The following is a 19,060-nucleotide window of genomic DNA, read 5'->3' on the forward strand; positions in this document are numbered from 1 at the left end:
GTGCGCCTGCGCGTCTGAGTCTTCGCTCACTATGGCAGGGTCACCGGCTTACGGCTCGAGCTCGACGAGCGCAAAGTTGCTGAATGACTATGTATGTTCCAAAGTTCCTCTTGAATACCGTGCTCTGAACACCTTCGTGATGCAGCAATTGGGTGACTCGTTGGGGAAGGGCGCGTTCGGTCAAGTCTATCGTGAGTGCATACAGATACTTCCGTGTCTGCTTTGCTTGATCGAGAAGACGCCTGTGATATGCTTATATTTACGCGTCTCCACTCAGGCGCACTCAATTGGGCTACCGGGGAGACCGTTGCTGTCAAGGAAATACAGCTGAGCAACATACCTAAGGGTGAATTAGGCCAAATCATGGTACGTCACGCGTCGTTCTCTATTTAATACAGCCGCTCACACCGAGTGTAGTCAGAAATCGATCTCTTGAAAAACCTCAATGTAGGTTCATTTGTCATGTGTCGCTCACGTTGCCTCTCAATATTTCTCGACAGCATCCCAATATCGTCAAGTATAAAGGGTTCGTCAAGACGCGAGAATACCTGTATATTATTCTAGAGTGTGCCCCTTCCCGTCCGTATAAATGTAAGCGAGCCATCTCAATATGTCGTCCAGGTTCTGCGAGAACGGCTCTTTGCACAATATATGCAAGCGCTTCGGCAAGTTTCCCGAAAACCTTGTCGCTGTATATATCTCGCAGGTCCTTGAGGGGCTGGTATACCTGCATGATCAGGGTGTCATTCATCGCGATATCAAGGGCGCGAATATTCTGACGACGAAAGACGGCGCGGTCAAGCTTGCGGACTTTGGTGTCGCGAGCAGCACGACGGCGGGCGCGAGCGACGACGCGGTGGTTGGGAGTCCCTATTGGAGTAAGTGCTCCACCGTTGCCATTCCGGCCTTCTGCTGCGCTCAGGGAGTTTTTGTCCTGATTCGGCCTTTTTTGATTGACAACACAGTGGCTCCGGAGGTCATCGAGCAGTTCGGCGCTACGACGGCCTCGGACATATGGAGTGTGGGCTGCACAGTGATCGAGCTCCTCGAGGGACGTCCGCCGTATCATTTCCTCAAGCCGATGCCAGCGCTCTACCGCATTGTGCAGGATGACAGCCCGCCGATCCCCGAGGGGGCATCCCCCATCGTCAAAGACTTCTTGTATCACTGCTTCCAGAAGGACTGCAATCTCCGCATTACTGCAAAGAAGCTGTTGCGGCACCCCTGGATGGTCTCGGCCAAACGACAGATGGCAGAGAGCCAACGCGCGCGAGGCATGTCTGAGGGACCGGGTGGGGGGAGGCCGCTTAGTAACTATAATTTCGACGAGGCGGTGCTAAAGGTGCAAGAGTGGAATGAAGCACTGAGATGTACGTGCATTGAGTGCTCCCTCAAATGACTGACCCGGTAGTCTTATGTCCTCGGTCTTCTTTTCCGCTTCTATAACACAAAGCTCCTTCGCGGCCAGCGAAACACCCAGCACCACGTCGGGACTCTACCACCGACGGCGCGCCACATTCGCCGCTGGGGTCGCCGAGCGACCCTTCGTTCGCGCTGCTACCCGCCTCACTTTCCCTGTCTGCATCTGTTTCTTCGCAGACGTCGTCGTCGTCGAACCTGACCCGGAAGGCTGCACCTTCAACCAGCTCAAAGAACGCGACACCGCTGGCGATGCCGGGCCCGTTCGTGCTCCAGCAGCCGGAGGAACAAACGGACAATTGGGACGACGACTTTGAAGAGGGCATCTCTTTCTCAAAGCTGCAAGGTCGGCGCCTCGTATTTCCTTCAATCATACTCAAAAATTGATTCAAACACTGACCGAGAGTAAACGTCTTGTTGCAGCGCTGGAGAAGAGCACCCCAGATGACGACAAGCCGCTGGAAGCCGACGACAACAACGCGCAGACTATCCGCCCGAACCGCAGCCCGAGCTCCGCCGCCTCCGCCGCCGCCAAACCGCCACCGCCGGAAATTGCACCGATCGTTGAGGACTATTCAGACCTTGGAATCGACGAGGACGACGTGTGGCAGGAGAAGTTTGCGGACTTCAAGATGAAGAATTCGTTCCGCAAGGGCCTTTTCCACCCTGACGACATCAAGACGCTCGGGCTCCTGCCGTCGTCGCCGGGCCCCAAGACCGCGCCGTTGCCGGAGCTCGGGCGCAGGTCGTCGCGGCCGGTGTTGAGCCCATTAACAGCGGCACCGGGGTACCCGGGTCCATTGTCTGCGCGCTCGCACTCGACGTCGCATTCGCGGTCGTCGTCGTTTGTAGGCTCGACAAACGGGTCGTTCGGGCGCGCAGAGGTAAAGAAGCTCGAGCAGCAGAGCGAGTTTGGGAAATATACAGAGGACGATGACGAGGATTACGACGATGTGTTTGGGAAGCCGAATGGAACCTGTGAGCACGCTAACACAGTTGATGAGGTTATCGGCCAGAGATATTTAAGGTCTTATTTTTAGCCATGGAACAGCCTATGCAAACGCTACAGCTGAACACTCGCTTATCGAACAAGTCTTGGGTGAGGCCTTTTTTTATATGCTATATGCACACGCATCGATACTCCTCACAGCTAGGCGATGACGATATCGACGACGAAGATCCTTTTGCGGAGGTATGGTCGAATCCTAACTACTTGGTTTTATTCCTCAATCTCTTTCGCCGTATTTCGTTCTTCCTGTAGATTGACGAGGGCTTCGTGGAAGACGACCTCGAAGCGAATTTGCAGCGCGACAAATATGCGCGCTTGACGAGTCAGGTAAACCAACTCATCGACGAGTTGACGCCGTCTGCGCCGGACTTCCAGCTGCGCGAAGCTTGCGATAATCTGGTTTGTCCCACGTCTGCCAATTTTTTGCGATCGTGCTGAGCAGGCGGTGAATTAGATGGGGATCATATTGGATACACCTGAGATGCAAGGGCAGTTGGTGTCTGCACATGGGATGCTTGCGATACTTGAGGTCCTGGAAAGTAAATGTTCCCGAGAAGTGACAATGAAGCTTTTGCAAATCGTGAACATGGTGGGTACCTCTTTTACAATCATAGCACGTCTCAACGGACTCTAATACCAACCTCTCAATAGCTCGTCACGGCCGATGCAGGATTCTTAGAGAGCTTCTGCTTGATCGGGTGTGTGCTATTGGCGTCTGTGAAATGTCAGATTCAGGTCTGACGTTGTCCTACAGCGGAATTCCTGTCATAATGGGTGTGTCAAACCGTATTGTTTTCTTGTTCTAACATCCTCTAATGCTCATCGCAGGCTTTACATCCAAGAAGTACCCATCCGAATGCCGGCTGCAGGCCTCGAACTTTATTCAGTTGCTGTGCCATGTCTCCGTCCTGACTTTGCAAATGTTCATCTCGTACGTCGACTCGTTCTGCACCTCCCCAACACGTTGACTTTTGTATATAACTGCCATCCCTTTCCTAGGTGTCGGGGCCTCAAGGTACTCGTCGACCTGCTCGACGAGGACTTCGCGGAGCAGAGTGACCTCGTCGTGCATGCACTCAACGGGATCGGGAGCGTGTTCGAGCTACAGAGTCCGACGACAAAGAACGACTTCTGTCGGATGTTCATCCGGGAGGGCTTGCTAGACCCGCTCTCGTCGGCGCTCTTGAACGTGATGACGACCCATGGTGACAAGGCATCGACGATGAAGCGGAAGATCATCCAGATCTTGCTCGTATTCTGTCAGGTGTCTCAGTCAGATATACATGTGCGGAACGCGCTAGGAACACGCAAGGTCGTTAGACGTACGTTCTGTATTCTCTGATGTTTTGACAACCCTTATGATGACATATTCAACATACAGGTCTCCTGCGCGGTTGCGAGCTTCTCGAGCCTGAGTGTCTGGTCCATATGTTGAAGGCAATCAAGCACCTCTCAATGAATGCAACGATATTGGAGGTCCTCCAGAACGCGAACGCCATTGAGATCCTCGCTCGAATCCTGGATGAACAATGCTCCGGGCCTCACAGCGCGGTACGTTCGTTGTACTTCCATAGTCTTTGAAGGAGCTAATTAGACTGTGTCCAGGAAATGTCCAACCATATCTTCCAAACGTGCTATAACCTATGCCGCCTGAACAAATCAAGACAAGAAGAGGCAGCCCAGGCTGGGATCATACCAAGTCTGATGCGGGTCATCGAGGCCAGCTCTCCCCTCAAGCAATTTGCGCTGCCTATTCTGTGTGACCTTGCCAGTGCGGGCAAGAGTTGTCGAACATTGCTCTGGCAATTCGACGGGCTTTCGATGTATGTCAGGCTACTCACCGATCCGTACTTCCAAGTCAGCGCGTTGGAGTCCATTCTTTCATGGTGCGTACAAACGATTGCTTGAAAATTTCTGCGCGATGCTGACTCCTCTGAACCATACTACAGGTTGCAGGAGGAACCGGCTCGGGTGGAGGATGAGCTTGTGAAGCCGGAGGCTCTCGAGGCCTTGCTCAAATGCTTCATCTCGGCCAAGGCGAACTCATTCGAGAACCTCCTCGACCCCTTCCTCAAAATCTTCCGCGTTTCTACTAGTATAACCATCGGTGTCGCCAAATCCCAATTCTTTCGACGCGTCATCGAGAAGCTAGACAACAGCAAGGCCGTCGTGAAGCTCAACCTCCTTCGTATCCTGCGCACGGTGTGCGACGTCCACCCCAACCGCGCGATCCTGGTCGAGCGATACGGGATCTACGAGCTCGTCGTGCGGCTCAAGCAGAACGACAGTGCCGTGCTCGTGCGCGAGCTCGCCCGCGAGATCGAGCCGACGCTGGCACCCGCGCTGAAGCCTCTGCGAACCAAGACTAGCCTCAAGGGCCTCGATTCACCCAAATCCGTCATCGCGCCCAAGAAGAGAGTCCGGAGGACGGCGTCAGAGGCGTCCGCGCCGCTGCTTTCTCCTTCCGTCAGCCAGAACGGGACCACGCGGGGTCTCAGGAACAGCGGGAACGGGAAATCGAAGCCGATGCCTTCGCGGCATAGGTTGGGTGATATCTCGTGGCAGCCCGGCGAGCAGTGATGGTGACGATGCAAGCTAAGGTCTGGTAAGTTTTTTCGATTTCTTTTTTTTCGTTCTTTTCATGGGTTCCCTGTTCATTTATTTCATCGGTTCTGTACGCACTCGTTACCGGCATGTCCATTTTTTAAGCTTTCCTTGCATTCGCACCATACGCACTCACTACCCAATTCATTGCAAACAATCTTGCATCCTCGCATTAATTCAGCACATCCTTCGAATTTTACTGTATTAGTGGTCTGATACCGTCTAATCTAATAAGTTATGCGTTACATGGAACGAAGAGAAACGGTACGGGGCATAAGCTGGGAGAACACTGGGAGGAAGACGAAAGCGACTGACGGAGTGCAGAAGGGAACTAGGATTCAGGGCTACTTCCGGGCAAATGGAATCTGGAAGCCAGAAAGCAGCTGCCGAGCTTTGTTTTGTGCGCCCTCGCCGGTCGCGTTGGTGATGAAGTGTATGTGCATGCCATACGACTTGGGATACGAGTCGAGGTTGACTTCAATCTGGGGGAAGAGGCCCATGGCTTCTGGTGGGAGGCCAAACGAGACGACGCCGGAGACGCCGCTGGGCGTGCGCATGGAGTGCGAGGCGGGGGGCATGACGATCCCGTGGAACTCGCGCAGGCGCGGGAGGACGAACTCGGTCAGCGAGCCCAGGAACTCCCACATATTCGGGCCCTTGAGGTCGACCTTGACGCCGACGGGAAGCCCGGGACGCACCCATCCGCCGACCGTCTTGACACCCCTCACGATCTGGACGCCGTCCACCGCGTGCTGGCCCCCACCCCGCTCCGTCTCCCCCGAGAGCGCGCGGAAGGCCATGATGGGCCCGAGCAGGTTCTGCCGGCTGACGAGGGCCTCTTTTATCATGGAGTGCAGCTGGATGCGCTCGAGGCGCACGACGTTGTCTGCTGTCGTCGGAGGCGCGGGCTTGCGGCCAAATTGCGAGCCTCCCACAGGAGGATTGTTGCGCAGCTTCGTGTACGGGTCCTCCGGATCGTATGTGAGGCGGATGTTGCGTGGTGCTGGTCGCGGGCCCGACTCGTGCCTGTAGGTCAGGTAGAGGAGGTCATCCTGGAGAGTGGTATAGTAGTGGCTGGCGAGGCGATTGGGGTGCGAGTCGCGTACGACGATCTTGACGTGGGGTATTGGGAGACCGGTGGGGGTGTGATTCAAGGGTTTACGAATTGGCGGAGCACGGCGAGTTGGGCGCAGGGACCGCCCAGTGGTCTGCGCGGTTGCTTTTCGCACAACACTAGCACTCATCTGCGAATTGTATCAGCTGTTGAGGCTTTTTTTGCCTATGGCGAAAGCAAAAGGTCAGGACCCACCTAAAGTACGTTTGCGGTAGACCGTGCTCTGTCGAACGCACTCTGTTCGGAGAAAGACGCGGCTGGAGACTCCCCACGTGGCGAATATTCTCACGGTATCTGATCAAGCTTCAAGCCGAGTGAAAACCCAGGGCCCAGCCGCTCAACTCTGTTCCACTGTGGTCCAAGCATACTTAGTAGGTGCAGGCCGATGACGGGTGACGGTACTCAAGCGCCAGTCAACAGTGATTGTAATGACGACCAAGACGAATCTAGTTAAAGACTCCTTTCGTTTGATATACCTCAATTAGCATCTTGTGGATCCTTTTACGGTGCACGACGGCGCTAACGAACACGCGCAGCGCGCTGTCAGTTCCGCCAAACTAAACAGCGACGAAGAAGTGTACACACTTATTCGGTACAACCATCATCTCAAAGGCGCATATGGCTTTTGCATCGATGGAGCGCGTTGTGCGCGTCCTGGAATTTTAAGCGTCTTCTTAGTACTTGTCATCACATCTTGGACACCCGGAACGACTGGCAACCTTGCGGCATGATCGATAATATATACATGCTAAACTTTGCGAACTGTGATGCCCTACGACTTGTGAAGACTAGATCGAATGAGTAGGTGAGCCTTGGACTTCAACTTGGACTGTTGAAACTGGTGCACTGAAACAACCCTGAAAATGTCGTGCAGGGAGCTCTGTGACTTTGATGCAATCAAGCTATCTAACCCAGAACGGTCGGTAAGTAGCAGTCTTGGCATTGGAGCCTCGTCATAAGACTAGCCTGTCACTTCATTCCAGCGTGAGCTGTGTCATGCCAAGGCGTCTTTGGGACCGATCGGGAGATGACTTTCCATGATTTTAAAGTATCCAGCTCCCGAAGCATGTCCTCCTGTCAGCGTTGGCGCCAGCGAAGGCCGGATTCAGCAAAGAGCACGGCATCGAGGATGAACTCAATGGTCAGCGGCGAACAAGATGGGTTTCCTCTTGCACGAAACTTAAACCATGTCATCTTCCACGAGCGTTACAGTATTCCTTCCATCACAGCAGCTGCGTGACGTTGGACATGCGGTCGTCTATGATGGTTCTTTGACAGTATCTTGTTGGTAACATTTTTGGTCGAGAAAAGTATAAAAGAGGGAGTAGGTCTCTTCACATACTTCAGCATTCCTTGCATCCTTATCGACTAAGCTCTCTACTTTCCCCAGTATTGACCAGATACAATGATGTTCACCACCAGCTTCGTCACCGCCATCTTCGCGTCTGTTCAGCTTGTCATGGCCAACCCCATGCCCGTCGAAGGGTCCTCTGATATTGTAAGCGCTCTTCCCTCGCCGCTCTCAATCTTTGCAGCCTCACCCTTGTCTTTCCTCCGTCTAGCTGGCCAAGAGAGAGACATCTTTCGGAAATCCTGACCTCGTCACGGACCAAGGGAACCGCTTCAAAGTCAACTACGGTAGTCCCAATGGACACCCCAACGCCTGCCCTGGGCACTACATCTGCTGTGAGAACACATCTCTCCCAAGTCTCCCTCGCTTGGAGGTCGCTCATCATATTCTCCACACTAGACATCTATCGGGATGGCGCTGCTCATGACGATGTTTCCTTGGGTAACCCCGATGACTTCGTCGATGAAGGCGACCGCTGGGTAAGACTTCTGATTCTTACTGTCCGCTCTCGTACAACTGCCAATGACGCTCTTCTAAACAGCGCCTCAATTACGGCAGCACCAAGGGCCACCCGAACGCCTGTGATGGCCACTACATGTACGTCGACCCCCTCGAACCTTTGCCATATAACATTCGCCTCTGACCTTGAAATTTCACAGCTGCTACATCACCAAATAATTTGATTGAAAAACATCTTTACGCTGTCTGTGTCTTGCTCCATGTACTACCTGTAACCCGTGAATTTGGATTGTCGGTGTAAATAATCCAGTCATAGTCAGCTCAATATCGGATTTGGAATATACAGTCCATCACTGCGAATCTGCGACTCAACAACAACGGTTAGCAATACGATTACCATGTAGATGCCGATGTCCCGTCATGAGGCTCCCGTGACATAGGATTTTAAAGCAACTTGAGTTTCCAATAAACCTTAAACAGATGAGTATCGTAAAATGGCGGCGTCGGAAGTTCGAGATGAGATTACGGGGTTCTTGGCGCGTCGGCGTTCAACCCAAATGTACCTAAGTTTGGACACGAACAATTCGAACGCGCACGGATTAGGATATGGCTAGTCTCCCAAAAGCGTCAACTCTCATTCCACGGCGCCGATGACGCCGCGAACGATCGGAATTCACTGTTCACCAGCGCTCTGATATATCATATGTATCATGCTATGCAATTGCGACCACTAAGTGCATAAGTGGCCATATACCCGAATTGACAAGGGGATATGTGGACGCAGCAAGAGATAGGAGAACGAGCGCGAGCAGCATAACTCGAACAGCAGCGTATAACAAAGCAGAAAGCAGGAGAGAATTGATGCTGAGACCAGCCCCGGCTCGCTCAGCCAGGCTTCCACTTCAAATAGCAAGCCTGAATGGTGAGGAATATCAACACAGGAAAGGGCAGTAGGGTGATGATGAAGGCGGCGACGTGCCACAGGATCCCTTCCAAGATGAGATGGGACCAACTCGCCCATCCTATGCAGTGAATTGCTCTAAAAATCATCGCGGCAACGATGATCGAAAAGCGGACAAACCGAGTCCGTAATCGATCTTCTCGATACTCTGGACATTTCACTCCCGCCTTTCAGGTAGCCTAGCAGATGTGAATTGCATGGTCTCTCTGGAAATACGAGTGGAAAGGAACGCCTGGAGGGACACATGCACTAGGGGGAGGGGGGCTACTTTGTGTGAGGATCGGAGGAAGAACGGCTACTCTTTTCGGATACTTGTTTGAAAAGTTGGACGGTCATCTGAGGAAAGGGTCGTTCCGTAATGTACTCGTTAGGTTAACGGACCACATTGGAGGCGTAACGCTTGCAACATGTATAATGGTTAGGTAAGTCTGTTATCGTGAAAGCGAACAGAAAAACCATCAATATTACGCCTACTTAACGAAGAGCAGAGTTCAAAATATGTCTCAGATATATGAGACATTCTGGAAAGCGGAACAACGCTCGAGATACCTACCGAAAGAGTGATGGCTTCTCTGTATCAACTGCCTCGCAATAACGGTCCGAGCTCATTGGCTATCTCTGAGCGCTTATGAGTAACTACAGTGATGATTATTTCTCCTTGGAAAGTCACTGAGTGTAGATTCCTCTGTGTGCAGCCTCGGATGGACATGTGCACATCGGCTCCGATTGGAATGCGAGCAAAATCGCGTTAGTCCAAGCATGTTCGAGGCGTGTCCGATGGGCGGAGTCAGCGAGGGCTATAGCGCCGCCCTGTACATGGCGATGATGCACTTGCATGTCTACCCAGACAGAGCTGGCAGTGCCCTCGGTAGACTTATACTAAATTGAGTAGTATTCAGTGCGCAAAGGGGAAGCTGTACGCACCCACGTTTTCTTCAGCGATGATTTCCTCTATCACAAGAGCCTTGCAGCTTTATTTGTGACCCGGGGCGCTTTGCATATATCGATTGTAGTCAGCGAATTGGGCGCAAAAAAGAGGAAGAAGGGTGCAGGGGCGACTCGGGCGATACCGAGGAGGAAGAAAACGCAACATCGTGCTAGAATGACAATGTGATCATATGCGACAAAAGTTCGAACCTGAGACGCGCAAGCAGCCCTGTTGTGCTAAGGCTTTGAGATCATGACTGATGGTAGCGGACGATGACTGCGAGCCAATTCAGTGGAAGGCGGGAACCAAGCGGCATTTCTGTCACAAGCAGTCACAATCACTCCTTCTCCTGGTATCCCTGCGCCTTTTTCCAGCTTTTGCTTCCCCATTTTAAACGTACATTGCCTCCCTCTTTCGACGCACACTACATGCTCAACCCATTCGGCGCGTTATACCTGCACGACAGGCTCCCCATGTCGTTCATTACACATATATTTGGTATAAAAGTGGTTTACAGCATATGATGAGTCTGAGTTTGCATCGAGACCACACGACCTACGCGTAAGTTCAGTTCTCGATGATCTCCACACTGATGGAATGGATCTATCAGGAGCGTGCTGTGATAGGCGACGTAGGCGAGAAGAAGCAGCGATGGAGGGCACATCTTTGCTCTCAGGGACGAGGGTGCGACTAACGTGTGGCGGCGCTAACATCGATTCCAGCGATAAGTCAGTCTGAGTGAAAATCGCGCTGTAATCTTCTTCCGCTTTGCTTTGGGACTCGTATGATCCTTGTGCTCCTGGCTCACTGTACTGATATTTACGGGCTTTCAGCGGTCTCGACACACTTCGACTGCATCATTGGGCAGGTTTTTTCTGGGGTCGGCTGGGTCAAAGGCCTTGACATTACTGGACCATCTCGAATTCTCATCTGTCTGATTGAGAGCTGAAATGAAATCTCTGGCTTGCTGCCTTCTGGAAGTATGATCCCGATGCAGAAGCGACGAGGTAGGTGCACTGACCAAGTTTGACTTGCAGCGTGGCAGCTACTCTGGCACCACGGTTGCCGAAAATTCTGGCTCGACTTCTGATCATAGACGGTGGCCGGTAATCTGTTCATCGATCTACAATGACGGCTGTGTAGATATCGATGATACAACGTTTGCCTCATTCCCTCACGGCTGTTTCTGCTCGTTGGAATATTCGTACGGATTGTTCCCCGATCTCTAGCTGGATGGCAGAAATCGGACCCTATGTGAAGGAGGTGAAGCGTCGCAACAGTGCTGCAGAATCTAGCGATTCCACAGAAAAACATTATCAAGAGAGGGGTGATTTATCGTTACTTTTCCTTGAGGACTTGAGCATATAAAGGTGCGTCGATGGCCAATGTTGCATTTCCATCATCTCAACCATCTACTTCTCAGCTCCTGGCCTGTGTGCACATCCCCCCGTCTTTGCTTTCCTTTATCCTCCTGAGATGATGCAGAGCGCGCTCTTCGTGAGCGTGATTTTCTTCCTCTCCGCATTTCGCGCCTTTGCGGTTCAGTCGTGGGACGTTCCTTGCGTGCATGGATCGTGCACATACGACAAGATTCTGCCGGACGGGACGAAAGTCGCGACATTGAAAATTGTGCGTTCTCCTCTTCCCCCCCCCCCCCCCCCTTTGCATCTGGAAATTGACACACTGGGTCACCAGTGGGGCGCGTCTGACGCGATCTCAGATATCACCCCGGTGGCGGGGTGGCATATCTTAGATTGTAACCCGGACGAGACGAAGCAGGACATTCTCCTCGTCTGCCTCGACGACAACGCGGAGTGCAATCATATTATCAACAGCGGTGCACAGGACATCATTGTTCGCTTGCCGCAAAGCGTGTGTTCTCAGCCTATCTTGACTTGTGCTTGTAATTGATCTAGCTCGCAGTGCAAGATGCCTTTCGCACGTGTCGTGCGATGGTGGACGCCAGAAGACCAGTCTTTCCCGATCTCAATCGAGGGAAATCTCGTCATTGGGGCTGACAGACCCACAATCTTCGCTTGCAGACTAGACACTGACTTCGCGAAAATAGATCCTGACAAGTGAGTGCATCGTGTGGTTTCCATGATGAGCATATTTGAAGGGCTTTTCTCCTCATATTAGGAAAGGCGTGGTCTCTTTTTTAGTCCAAGGCTCGTCCTCAGGCCTCGCACAAGATAACTCCACTGTGACACAGAGCAGCATGCACAACATCATGCTTTCTAAAAGGGATCCTCACACCATTGGCGATTTTATCTATTCCAGAAAGCATCAGCACCATCGCCTCTCTTCCAACTCTACTACTAGAGCTTTCCAGTCTGCGTTGTTTAATCCAAGTTCGTCATTTGCCTACTACGCATACCATTGCTTATCCTTTCTCCATGCATTGGTACAATGTAGATTTCAACAAGACATTTGGAGGCCAGCTGCCGATCGATGTCGACAAGTCTTTCGAGATTTTCAACCGCGAAATCTCCTGCCCCGCAAACCAATTTGTCCCAGCCGATTTTACTGCATCCGTGAATGTCGGTGTGCAGGCGAAAGCACATGCCCTTGTAGATGTCAAGTTTGTCGCGGCAGGGACTATAAGCCATCCGAAAATCTCCAACTTCGCTGTCATTGCAGGTGCGACTTGTTCATCTTGTGATTTGAACATGTCTCATTTGAGATATACTGGCGTCGGGACAACAGGACTTGACTTCGATCTGGACAGCACTTTAGATGTGTTCGCAGATGTTGGCGGCGACTTTGACTCGGGCCCCATCCCGCTGCTTGAGATTGCGTTACCTGGCTTCGAAATTCCTGGGTACGCGTGCACCATATCCACGAACCGTGTGGATTCATTAATCCTTCTTCTCGAATATGGTTTAATACAGTCTCTTCACTGTTGGGCCTTCATTGAAACTGAACGCACAGCTCACGGCCGGCTTCGAGCTTAGTCTTGACATGAAAGTCGACCTGGCGTATAGCATCAAGAATGGGGTCTTAGTTTTCCCGCCTGATCAGGGCGACAGTCATGGTGATTTCTCGCCAGCAGACACCAGTACGTGCCGATCCGAGCCATTATGCACGACAGTCGGTGATGCTTCCTTTCCTTTTTCAGATTTCTCTCTGTCCACGAGCGAGACTCTGCAGGGTGACGTCAAGTTGGCGGCCCACATCATCCCATCTGTACGCACGACGCGATATCAGCAATAATATTAACCGGCTCAGTCTCATTCCTCAGCTCGAATTCGGAGTTGGGTTCTTCCACGATATACTCTCAGCGACAGTTTTTCTCGACCTGGACACTTTCGCCGAGCTGGAACTCACGGGCACGGCGCAGGCCGACCAGGGACCATCGCCGGCGACCGCCTCTGTGGAGGCCTGCGTCGATCTGAGTACCGGGTTCGCTGTGAACGCGGGCGCGCGCGGCTCGTTCCCTGGCCTGTTTGACGACTCGACGCACGTGACGCTCTTCAACAAGGATTTCGAGCTGTTCAAGGTATGTGACCGCTCTCGGTTTGCGTGCGGAGTACTGCGGAACTGTGCTGTATCTGACGTTCCGTTGGTTGGGTGCACAGAGGTGTATCGGTGCGGGGACGGACAACGCGACGGACAACGCGAGCGTGATCAAGGTGGGGACGACTATCTCCTTGAATCCGCCTGCCTCGACACTGACGGCCACGCAGGCGACCGTCAACTCGAATCCTGCCGCGGTGGGCGGATCTGTACGCAAACGAGCCCCCCTCTCTTGTCTCAACGACGGTCCGCCCACCTCGTTGCTGGGCTCGGCGACTGTGAAGGCCAGCGAGTGAGTGGCCCCAAATCTGTCTGCTTGCTTGCCGACTGACGCCCATCGATCGTGCGATTCCTGTAGCCGTAAACCCAAGAATTAGAACGTCATGGTGTGCTTCAGAAAGCCTCGACTTTTCCTCTTTTTTCTTTCTGCTCTCGAGGGTTTACTTCCCGACGTGTTACATCCCCCCCCCCTTTCCCAAATTTCGGTGCTACTATGCCTGGTTGTAAATAATCCCCATCCTCCCCAGGTCAATCTCTTCATTCGTAACAATCAGCATCACTCGATTCATTATGTCCATCGTTTCCTTTTGAGACGTGAAAGTTCGAGATTGTGGAAGTGAATCACAATTCTATCCTTCGCTGCCCATCGCCTGCAATGACTTCCCGTTGCTATCTTTTATGAATCACTCACGATCGTGCCAGCTCCTTCTCTATGTTTGCTTCGTGCAGATACGTTATCCAACAAAAGTTCGTTCAGGCAGTAGGTGCTACACGTATAAAAACAGACCGAACGCGGTCATCGAAGCTGAATCGACCCGACCCGACCCTTGCGTCTCGCCGACGGGTACAGTTCGGTGCCCGACTCAGCTACCGTCCTCGTGGCACTGATATAAAAGTATCGGAAGGAACAGTCATAGCGCGATCACTGCCCAGTCGAACACGGCAGCGCGCACCTTCGCACAGGTGGACGGTGGCGGTGCTCAGAAAAGGGATGCAAGGCGTGCGGCGTAAGGTGTTCCGTGCGTGCCAATCCCTGGATGCTAACGCCTTGTATACCCGAAAGAAATCGGGCAGCGCCGCGTCCTGGAGGACACGACCACGTCTAGCGAGGCCACCGCACAGCCGCGTCCAATGATACGCGGGGTCATGCAATAACAGCACCACGACCCCGAACGTCGAATGTCGAACGCAGTCCTGCGGCACGACCCTCCCATGTCGTCCAGCACGAACGAGCTTCACACGAGCCCGCACGTCCAAAGAGCCCCGCATTGCCGTGCGGCGCCGCTGGAGGAGACGGCGTGTTGAAAGGGGGGTCGGGCGTACCGGTTGAGGAGCAGGAAGGTCTGGGGGAGGGACTGGGTCAACTGGTTGCGTGAGGCTTAGGTTTGAAGGAGTTGTTGGGGTTTTTCTGGCCAATACCCGCTCATGCCAACCGACCATCATCGACCGCACGACGCGCCACGCCTGTTCGGCTCGAGTCCTCTCCCCCATGGCAATCTTCGCCAACCCACAGGTTTCGCGTCTCTCACTCGTGCATGCTCGCGCAAACGGGCAAGCATCATTCTCGAACGAGCCTAACCCTCACACAAAACTTGTCGGCAAGATTCAACTCTCAAATTCATACAACCAGGGCTGGTTCGGAGGTGAGATCAGGCACAGAGGAAAGAGCAGGGAGAATCATTATGTCTAACATAGGTTCTATTACCCTGATAAGACAATAAATGGGATTTGATAAAATAATAAAGGAGACGGCGTTTGCATCGCACCTACTATCCCTGGACCACAGTTGAACAGGGTTTAGGCATTTTAGCCGTCTAGCTCCCACAACCTCTCTAACCATTATGAAATCTACGTACATACCTGAAAAAGTGTCTTAATTTCACTATGCTGATTTTCTTGTAATTATTGAGGGAGAGGAAAGATTGTCGGGCAGTGACCGAGGAGGGAGACTCGAAAAACGGCATAGACCCCAGAGTTGAACTATCAGTCCGAGCACTTAGTCACACTGAGTCACGCGTGCCGATTAGAAGTCCGACGGCTTGCAGGTCGCAAGGTCCGCCACCTGCACATGTCGGAGCTTCGAAAAGTCACCTCTCCGAAGGCCGAAGTCACTCTGCCCACCCTCTTTCGAGTCTCTTTCGTCAAGGTTTTATTTTGAGCGTAAGCTCTCTACTGACCACCCCCGGATTTTTTTTTCACAGGATGTGTACTTACATATATCTCCTGATTTATTTTTAATATGAGGTTCAGAGTAAGGGATCTTTGGGATCTGGACTCTTAGATGCGGCAGAGAGCCATACTTCCCTTGATTTTCTCTCTCCTGCTCCACGCGCTTTTCGTACAAGTCTCAAAGAATACACAGTCATTTTAAACACATATATAAACCTCCCCAAATATCTATAAGACAGCCGCTCTGGTGTGAAAGAAGATATAGCGGCTGTTCACTACTGGTCCAGGGATAGTACCTGCCAGAGCAATTTTGGCATGGGCATGCTCAGACGAGCGCGCGGCGTCGCTTGCTTTGAACGCGATACGACGGAGCGCTGGGCTGGGCTGCGCTGGGCAGGCTGTGGCGGGTTGAGCTGCGACGAGCTGAGCAGGGCGGGCTGAGCGCCAGGGATGCGCGGAGATGCAAAAGTCGGTCGCGCGCACGCAGTTGCGACGAGAGCGGCGCAAGCTGTGCGTGCGTGTTCGGTCGGGGTCGGTCGGGGTCGGTCGGTCGGTGTGCAGTGCAGTGCGGTGCTCGTGGATTGTGGATTGTGCATCGTGCATCGTGCATCGTCCGTCACGCAAAGAGTGCGGGTGCGGGTGGTGGGGGCTCGCATGGTCACGGTCGTGGCGTGCAGCGACGCGAGTAGATGATTCGACACAGATGCAGATACAGGGATACACGTACACGTACATAGAGCCATATCAAAAGAGAGGACACATAAGCGCCAGACGCTGCGCTCAGTCGTCGTCGTCCGCGTCCACGTCGAGGTCGCCCTCGACGCCCATGCCCTCGCCGGCGTCGACGAACTCGACGTCCGCGCTGGCGTCGAGCGCGTCGGGCGCCCAGTGCTCGGTGCGCGGCTGATAGAGGGGCTGCGTTGTGCCGTAGTCGAAGGCGGTGTCGGTGTCGGGGTGGGATGCCAGTGCCAGTGCGGGGTCGGGGTCAGAGAGGGACGCGCGCACGTGGTCGAGGACGTCGTCCATCTTGTCTCCGAGCCTGTCCTCGAGCTCCTCGACGATCTGCTCACAGAGGTAGATGTGAGGCAGAGCGGGTGAGCGAGAGGCAAGGGCGGGAGAGGGAGCGCGGCGGGGGCGGGACGCACGACGTAGAGCTCGACGGCGGCGGTCGGGGCGAGGTTGACGATCTGGAGCTTTTCGGGCTTGGTGAGGGCGTAGGCTGCGAGGCTGCGCGTGAGGCGCGCGATGCCGGGGGCGGACTGGGCGCGCGTGGGCTGGTAGGGCGCCGAGAGGTACGGGATGGCCTAGTGCGCGCGCTCACACACGTCAGCGGGATCGATGGAGGCGGGCGGGGGCGCTGCGGACGGACCTCGAGCTCGATGGTCCTGAGGTTGGGCGCGACGTCGTCGAGCAGGTCGTGTGCGCCGCTGTGCGCGGTGCCGGCTGCCTCTTCCTCTTTTTTTATGCGAAGGGCAGTTTTTGCCTTTGCGAGGTAGTCGGCCTCGAGGTCTTTGAGGAGGGCGAGGACCTCGTAGTTCGAGAGGAGGCTCGCGCGGGGGTTGAGGACCTGTGGACGGAGAGGTGAGCGAGGGAGGAGGAGGAGGAGGACGGCGAGGGCGCGGACCTGCATGGGTGGACCGGAAAGGGAGTGGCGTCGGGCGGCCAAAGAACCGTCAACTCTCCTTTTCGTCCGTGACCACCATCCACAAATCATCCCCGCCGTCGTCGTCCTCCCCGTCGTCGCCCACCCCATCGTCGCCGACATCGTCGCCATCGCCGCCATCGCCGCCGCCGTCACACACGCACACTCCCAGCCTCTCGCCATGAACCGTCCAGGTAACCGCAGCGGCTCGCGCCCGTCTGCCGCATCCGCACCCTTATTGACCTCGCGCCCAGGTCAGCCCCCGCAGCGCCCGCCCAGCCTTGGCCCCAACCCCGCCCTCGCAGGGCCCTTCCGCGGGCCCTACCCCGCCTACCCCATGCCCCCGCGCAACGTCATCCCCGCCTACCCCGGCCTCCCCGCCCACCGCCCGCCTCAGGGCATCATCCCCCAGCCGTCCCCTGGCTTCGTCCAGCGCGCGCAGGGCTTTGCGTTTGGCGGCGGTCTGCAGCAGCAGCAGCAGGCTCAGCAGCAGCAGCAGCAGCAACCACAGCATCAGCATCAGACGCAGCTCCAGCAACAGCAGCAGCACATCCAGCAGCAGCTCCAACAGCAGCAGCAACAGCAACAGCAACAGCAACAGCAGCAACAACAGCAGCATCAGCAGCAACAACAGCAGCAGCAACAGCAACAGCAGCAGCCCACGCAGCCCCCACCCCCAACACACGGCCTCCCCCCGCACCTCACCCCAAACCCGACGCCGAACCCAAACCTCAGCCTCAGTGCCCCTGCCCCGCCCTCCGTCTCCTCCGCGAGCGACGCCGGAGCCGGCTTCGACCCGAATGACTTCCCCGCGCTCGGCTCGACCCCCGCGACCACCCACGCCGCTGCCGCGCTCGCGCTCGCGCCGTCGAGCAGCGACGCGGGGCTCCCGACGAGCTATGCGAGCCAGGCGGGTACGGGCGTGCAGCCTGGGAACGGCGGCGCGGCGGGCGCGGGCGGTAATGGTGCGGGGGGAGGCGGCGGCGGCGTTGGGGGAGGAAATGCGGCGGGTGCGGGTGCGGGTGCGGGCCAGCCGAGGGACTTTACGGCGGACGATTTTCCTGCGCTCGGCGGGGCTGTGCAACAGCAACAGCACCAGCACCAGCACCAGCAGCACCAACAACACCATCAGCAACACCATCAGCAGCAGCAGTCGCATAACCAACACCAGCAGCATCAGCAGCCGCCCGCGCCGTCGCAGACGCCATCGCACGAGGGCCATCCGCCGGGGCTGAACGGGGTGCACGCGGAGCAGCAGAGGGTCGGGTCGCTGGCGGGTGCGCTGGGTGCGCTGGGCGGCCAGCAGCAGCAGCCTGGGCTGCTGAACCTCGGTCCGAGAGGCGGGGCCATGCATCAGGGCTTGCAGGCGGAAACGGAAAAACAGCGAGTGCGTGGTTTTTTTTCGTATGTGCGAGTACGAGTACGAGTACATGGGCATGGACACACGCTTTTTTCCTTCCGCTCTCTTTTATCCTTGATCTTTTCCTTTTTCTTCTTTGATCGCTTGCTCGGCGCGTGAGGGCGACACTCGCTGACCAGACGACTGCTCCTCCCTCTCCTCCGCACAGAACTACGCGCTCAAGCTGAACACGATCGGACACGCCGCGTGGAACTCGCCGGGCGCAGGACAAGCGGCTCCCACTACAACCACCACGACGTCCGCCCCCACCCCCGCCTCCGCCCCCGCCCCCGCATCCATCGCACCCACCGCTGCCGCCGCGGCGACCGCGCAGAGCCTGCAAAACGGATCCGCTCAAGCTCAGGCGCAACAACAGCCTCAACACCAGCATCCACAAAATCACCCGCTCAACGCGCCGCCGGGCGTACCTCTGCCCTCGGCACAGTCACAGCAGCAGCAGCAGGGCGCGCGGTCGCAGACGCCGTTCGC

The 19,060-nt window shown here is 55.0% G+C and overlaps 7 protein-coding genes across 7 annotated transcripts; 3 read left to right on the forward strand and 4 right to left on the reverse strand.

Annotated features, from left to right (window-relative positions):
* Positions 1-31: 31 nt before the first annotated feature.
* HETIRDRAFT_459123 (uncharacterized protein) lies at positions 32-5,276 on the forward strand (the record flags this gene model as incomplete). The annotated part of the gene is made up of 20 exons (XM_009548383.1): positions 32-91; positions 146-191; positions 278-366; positions 418-447; positions 501-565; positions 622-878; positions 966-1,370; positions 1,469-1,765; positions 1,843-2,397; positions 2,460-2,518; positions 2,570-2,611; positions 2,681-2,827; positions 2,883-3,017; positions 3,080-3,126; positions 3,183-3,202; positions 3,257-3,359; positions 3,428-3,750; positions 3,810-3,979; positions 4,034-4,314; positions 4,378-5,276. 20 exons carry the CDS (start codon positions 32-34, stop codon positions 5,006-5,008), a joined length of 3,762 nt encoding a protein of 1,253 aa, XP_009546678.1. The 3' UTR covers positions 5,009-5,276.
* A 100-nt stretch (positions 5,277-5,376) lies between these two features.
* Positions 5,377-6,276, reverse strand: HETIRDRAFT_318307 (uncharacterized protein; the record flags this gene model as incomplete). Its single annotated transcript, XM_009548384.1, has 1 exon — positions 5,377-6,276. One exon carries the CDS (start codon positions 6,274-6,276, stop codon positions 5,377-5,379), a length of 900 nt encoding a protein of 299 aa, XP_009546679.1.
* A 1,275-nt stretch (positions 6,277-7,551) lies between these two features.
* Positions 7,552-8,175, forward strand: HETIRDRAFT_418080 (uncharacterized protein; the record flags this gene model as incomplete). The annotated part of the gene is made up of 5 exons (XM_009548385.1): positions 7,552-7,644; positions 7,709-7,832; positions 7,897-7,976; positions 8,039-8,094; positions 8,157-8,175. The coding sequence occupies 5 exons, from the start codon at positions 7,552-7,554 to the stop codon at positions 8,173-8,175; spliced, it is 372 nt and encodes a 123-aa protein (XP_009546680.1).
* A 1,408-nt stretch (positions 8,176-9,583) lies between these two features.
* Positions 9,584-9,754, reverse strand: HETIRDRAFT_168925 (uncharacterized protein; the record flags this gene model as incomplete). Its single annotated transcript, XM_009548386.1, has 1 exon — positions 9,584-9,754. The coding sequence occupies one exon, from the start codon at positions 9,752-9,754 to the stop codon at positions 9,584-9,586; it is 171 nt and encodes a 56-aa protein (XP_009546681.1).
* Positions 9,755-11,336: 1,582 nt separating this feature from the next.
* On the forward strand, positions 11,337-13,320 carry HETIRDRAFT_236542 (uncharacterized protein; the record flags this gene model as incomplete). The annotated part of the gene is made up of 9 exons (XM_009548387.1): positions 11,337-11,474; positions 11,541-11,717; positions 11,769-11,923; positions 11,985-12,196; positions 12,261-12,485; positions 12,552-12,666; positions 12,737-12,903; positions 12,964-13,031; positions 13,087-13,320. Coding segments are annotated over 9 exons (1,491 nt in total), but the record flags the coding sequence as incomplete, so codon positions are not given.
* An 837-nt stretch (positions 13,321-14,157) lies between these two features.
* HETIRDRAFT_451728 (uncharacterized protein) lies at positions 14,158-16,133 on the reverse strand (the record flags this gene model as incomplete). Its single annotated transcript, XM_009548388.1, has 3 exons — positions 14,158-14,245; positions 14,323-14,716; positions 15,827-16,133. The coding sequence occupies 3 exons, from the start codon at positions 16,131-16,133 to the stop codon at positions 14,158-14,160; spliced, it is 789 nt and encodes a 262-aa protein (XP_009546683.1).
* Positions 16,134-16,319: 186 nt separating this feature from the next.
* HETIRDRAFT_26766 (uncharacterized protein) lies at positions 16,320-17,100 on the reverse strand (the record flags this gene model as incomplete). Its single annotated transcript, XM_009547476.1, has 3 exons — positions 16,320-16,592; positions 16,676-16,834; positions 16,900-17,100. Coding segments are annotated over 3 exons (633 nt in total), but the record flags the coding sequence as incomplete, so codon positions are not given.
* Positions 17,101-19,060: the final 1,960 nt, after the last annotated feature.

This window comes from Heterobasidion irregulare (assembly GCF_000320585.1).
Source record: "Heterobasidion irregulare TC 32-1 unplaced genomic scaffold scaffold_05, whole genome shotgun sequence".
NCBI lineage: Eukaryota > Fungi > Basidiomycota > Agaricomycetes > Russulales > Bondarzewiaceae > Heterobasidion > Heterobasidion irregulare.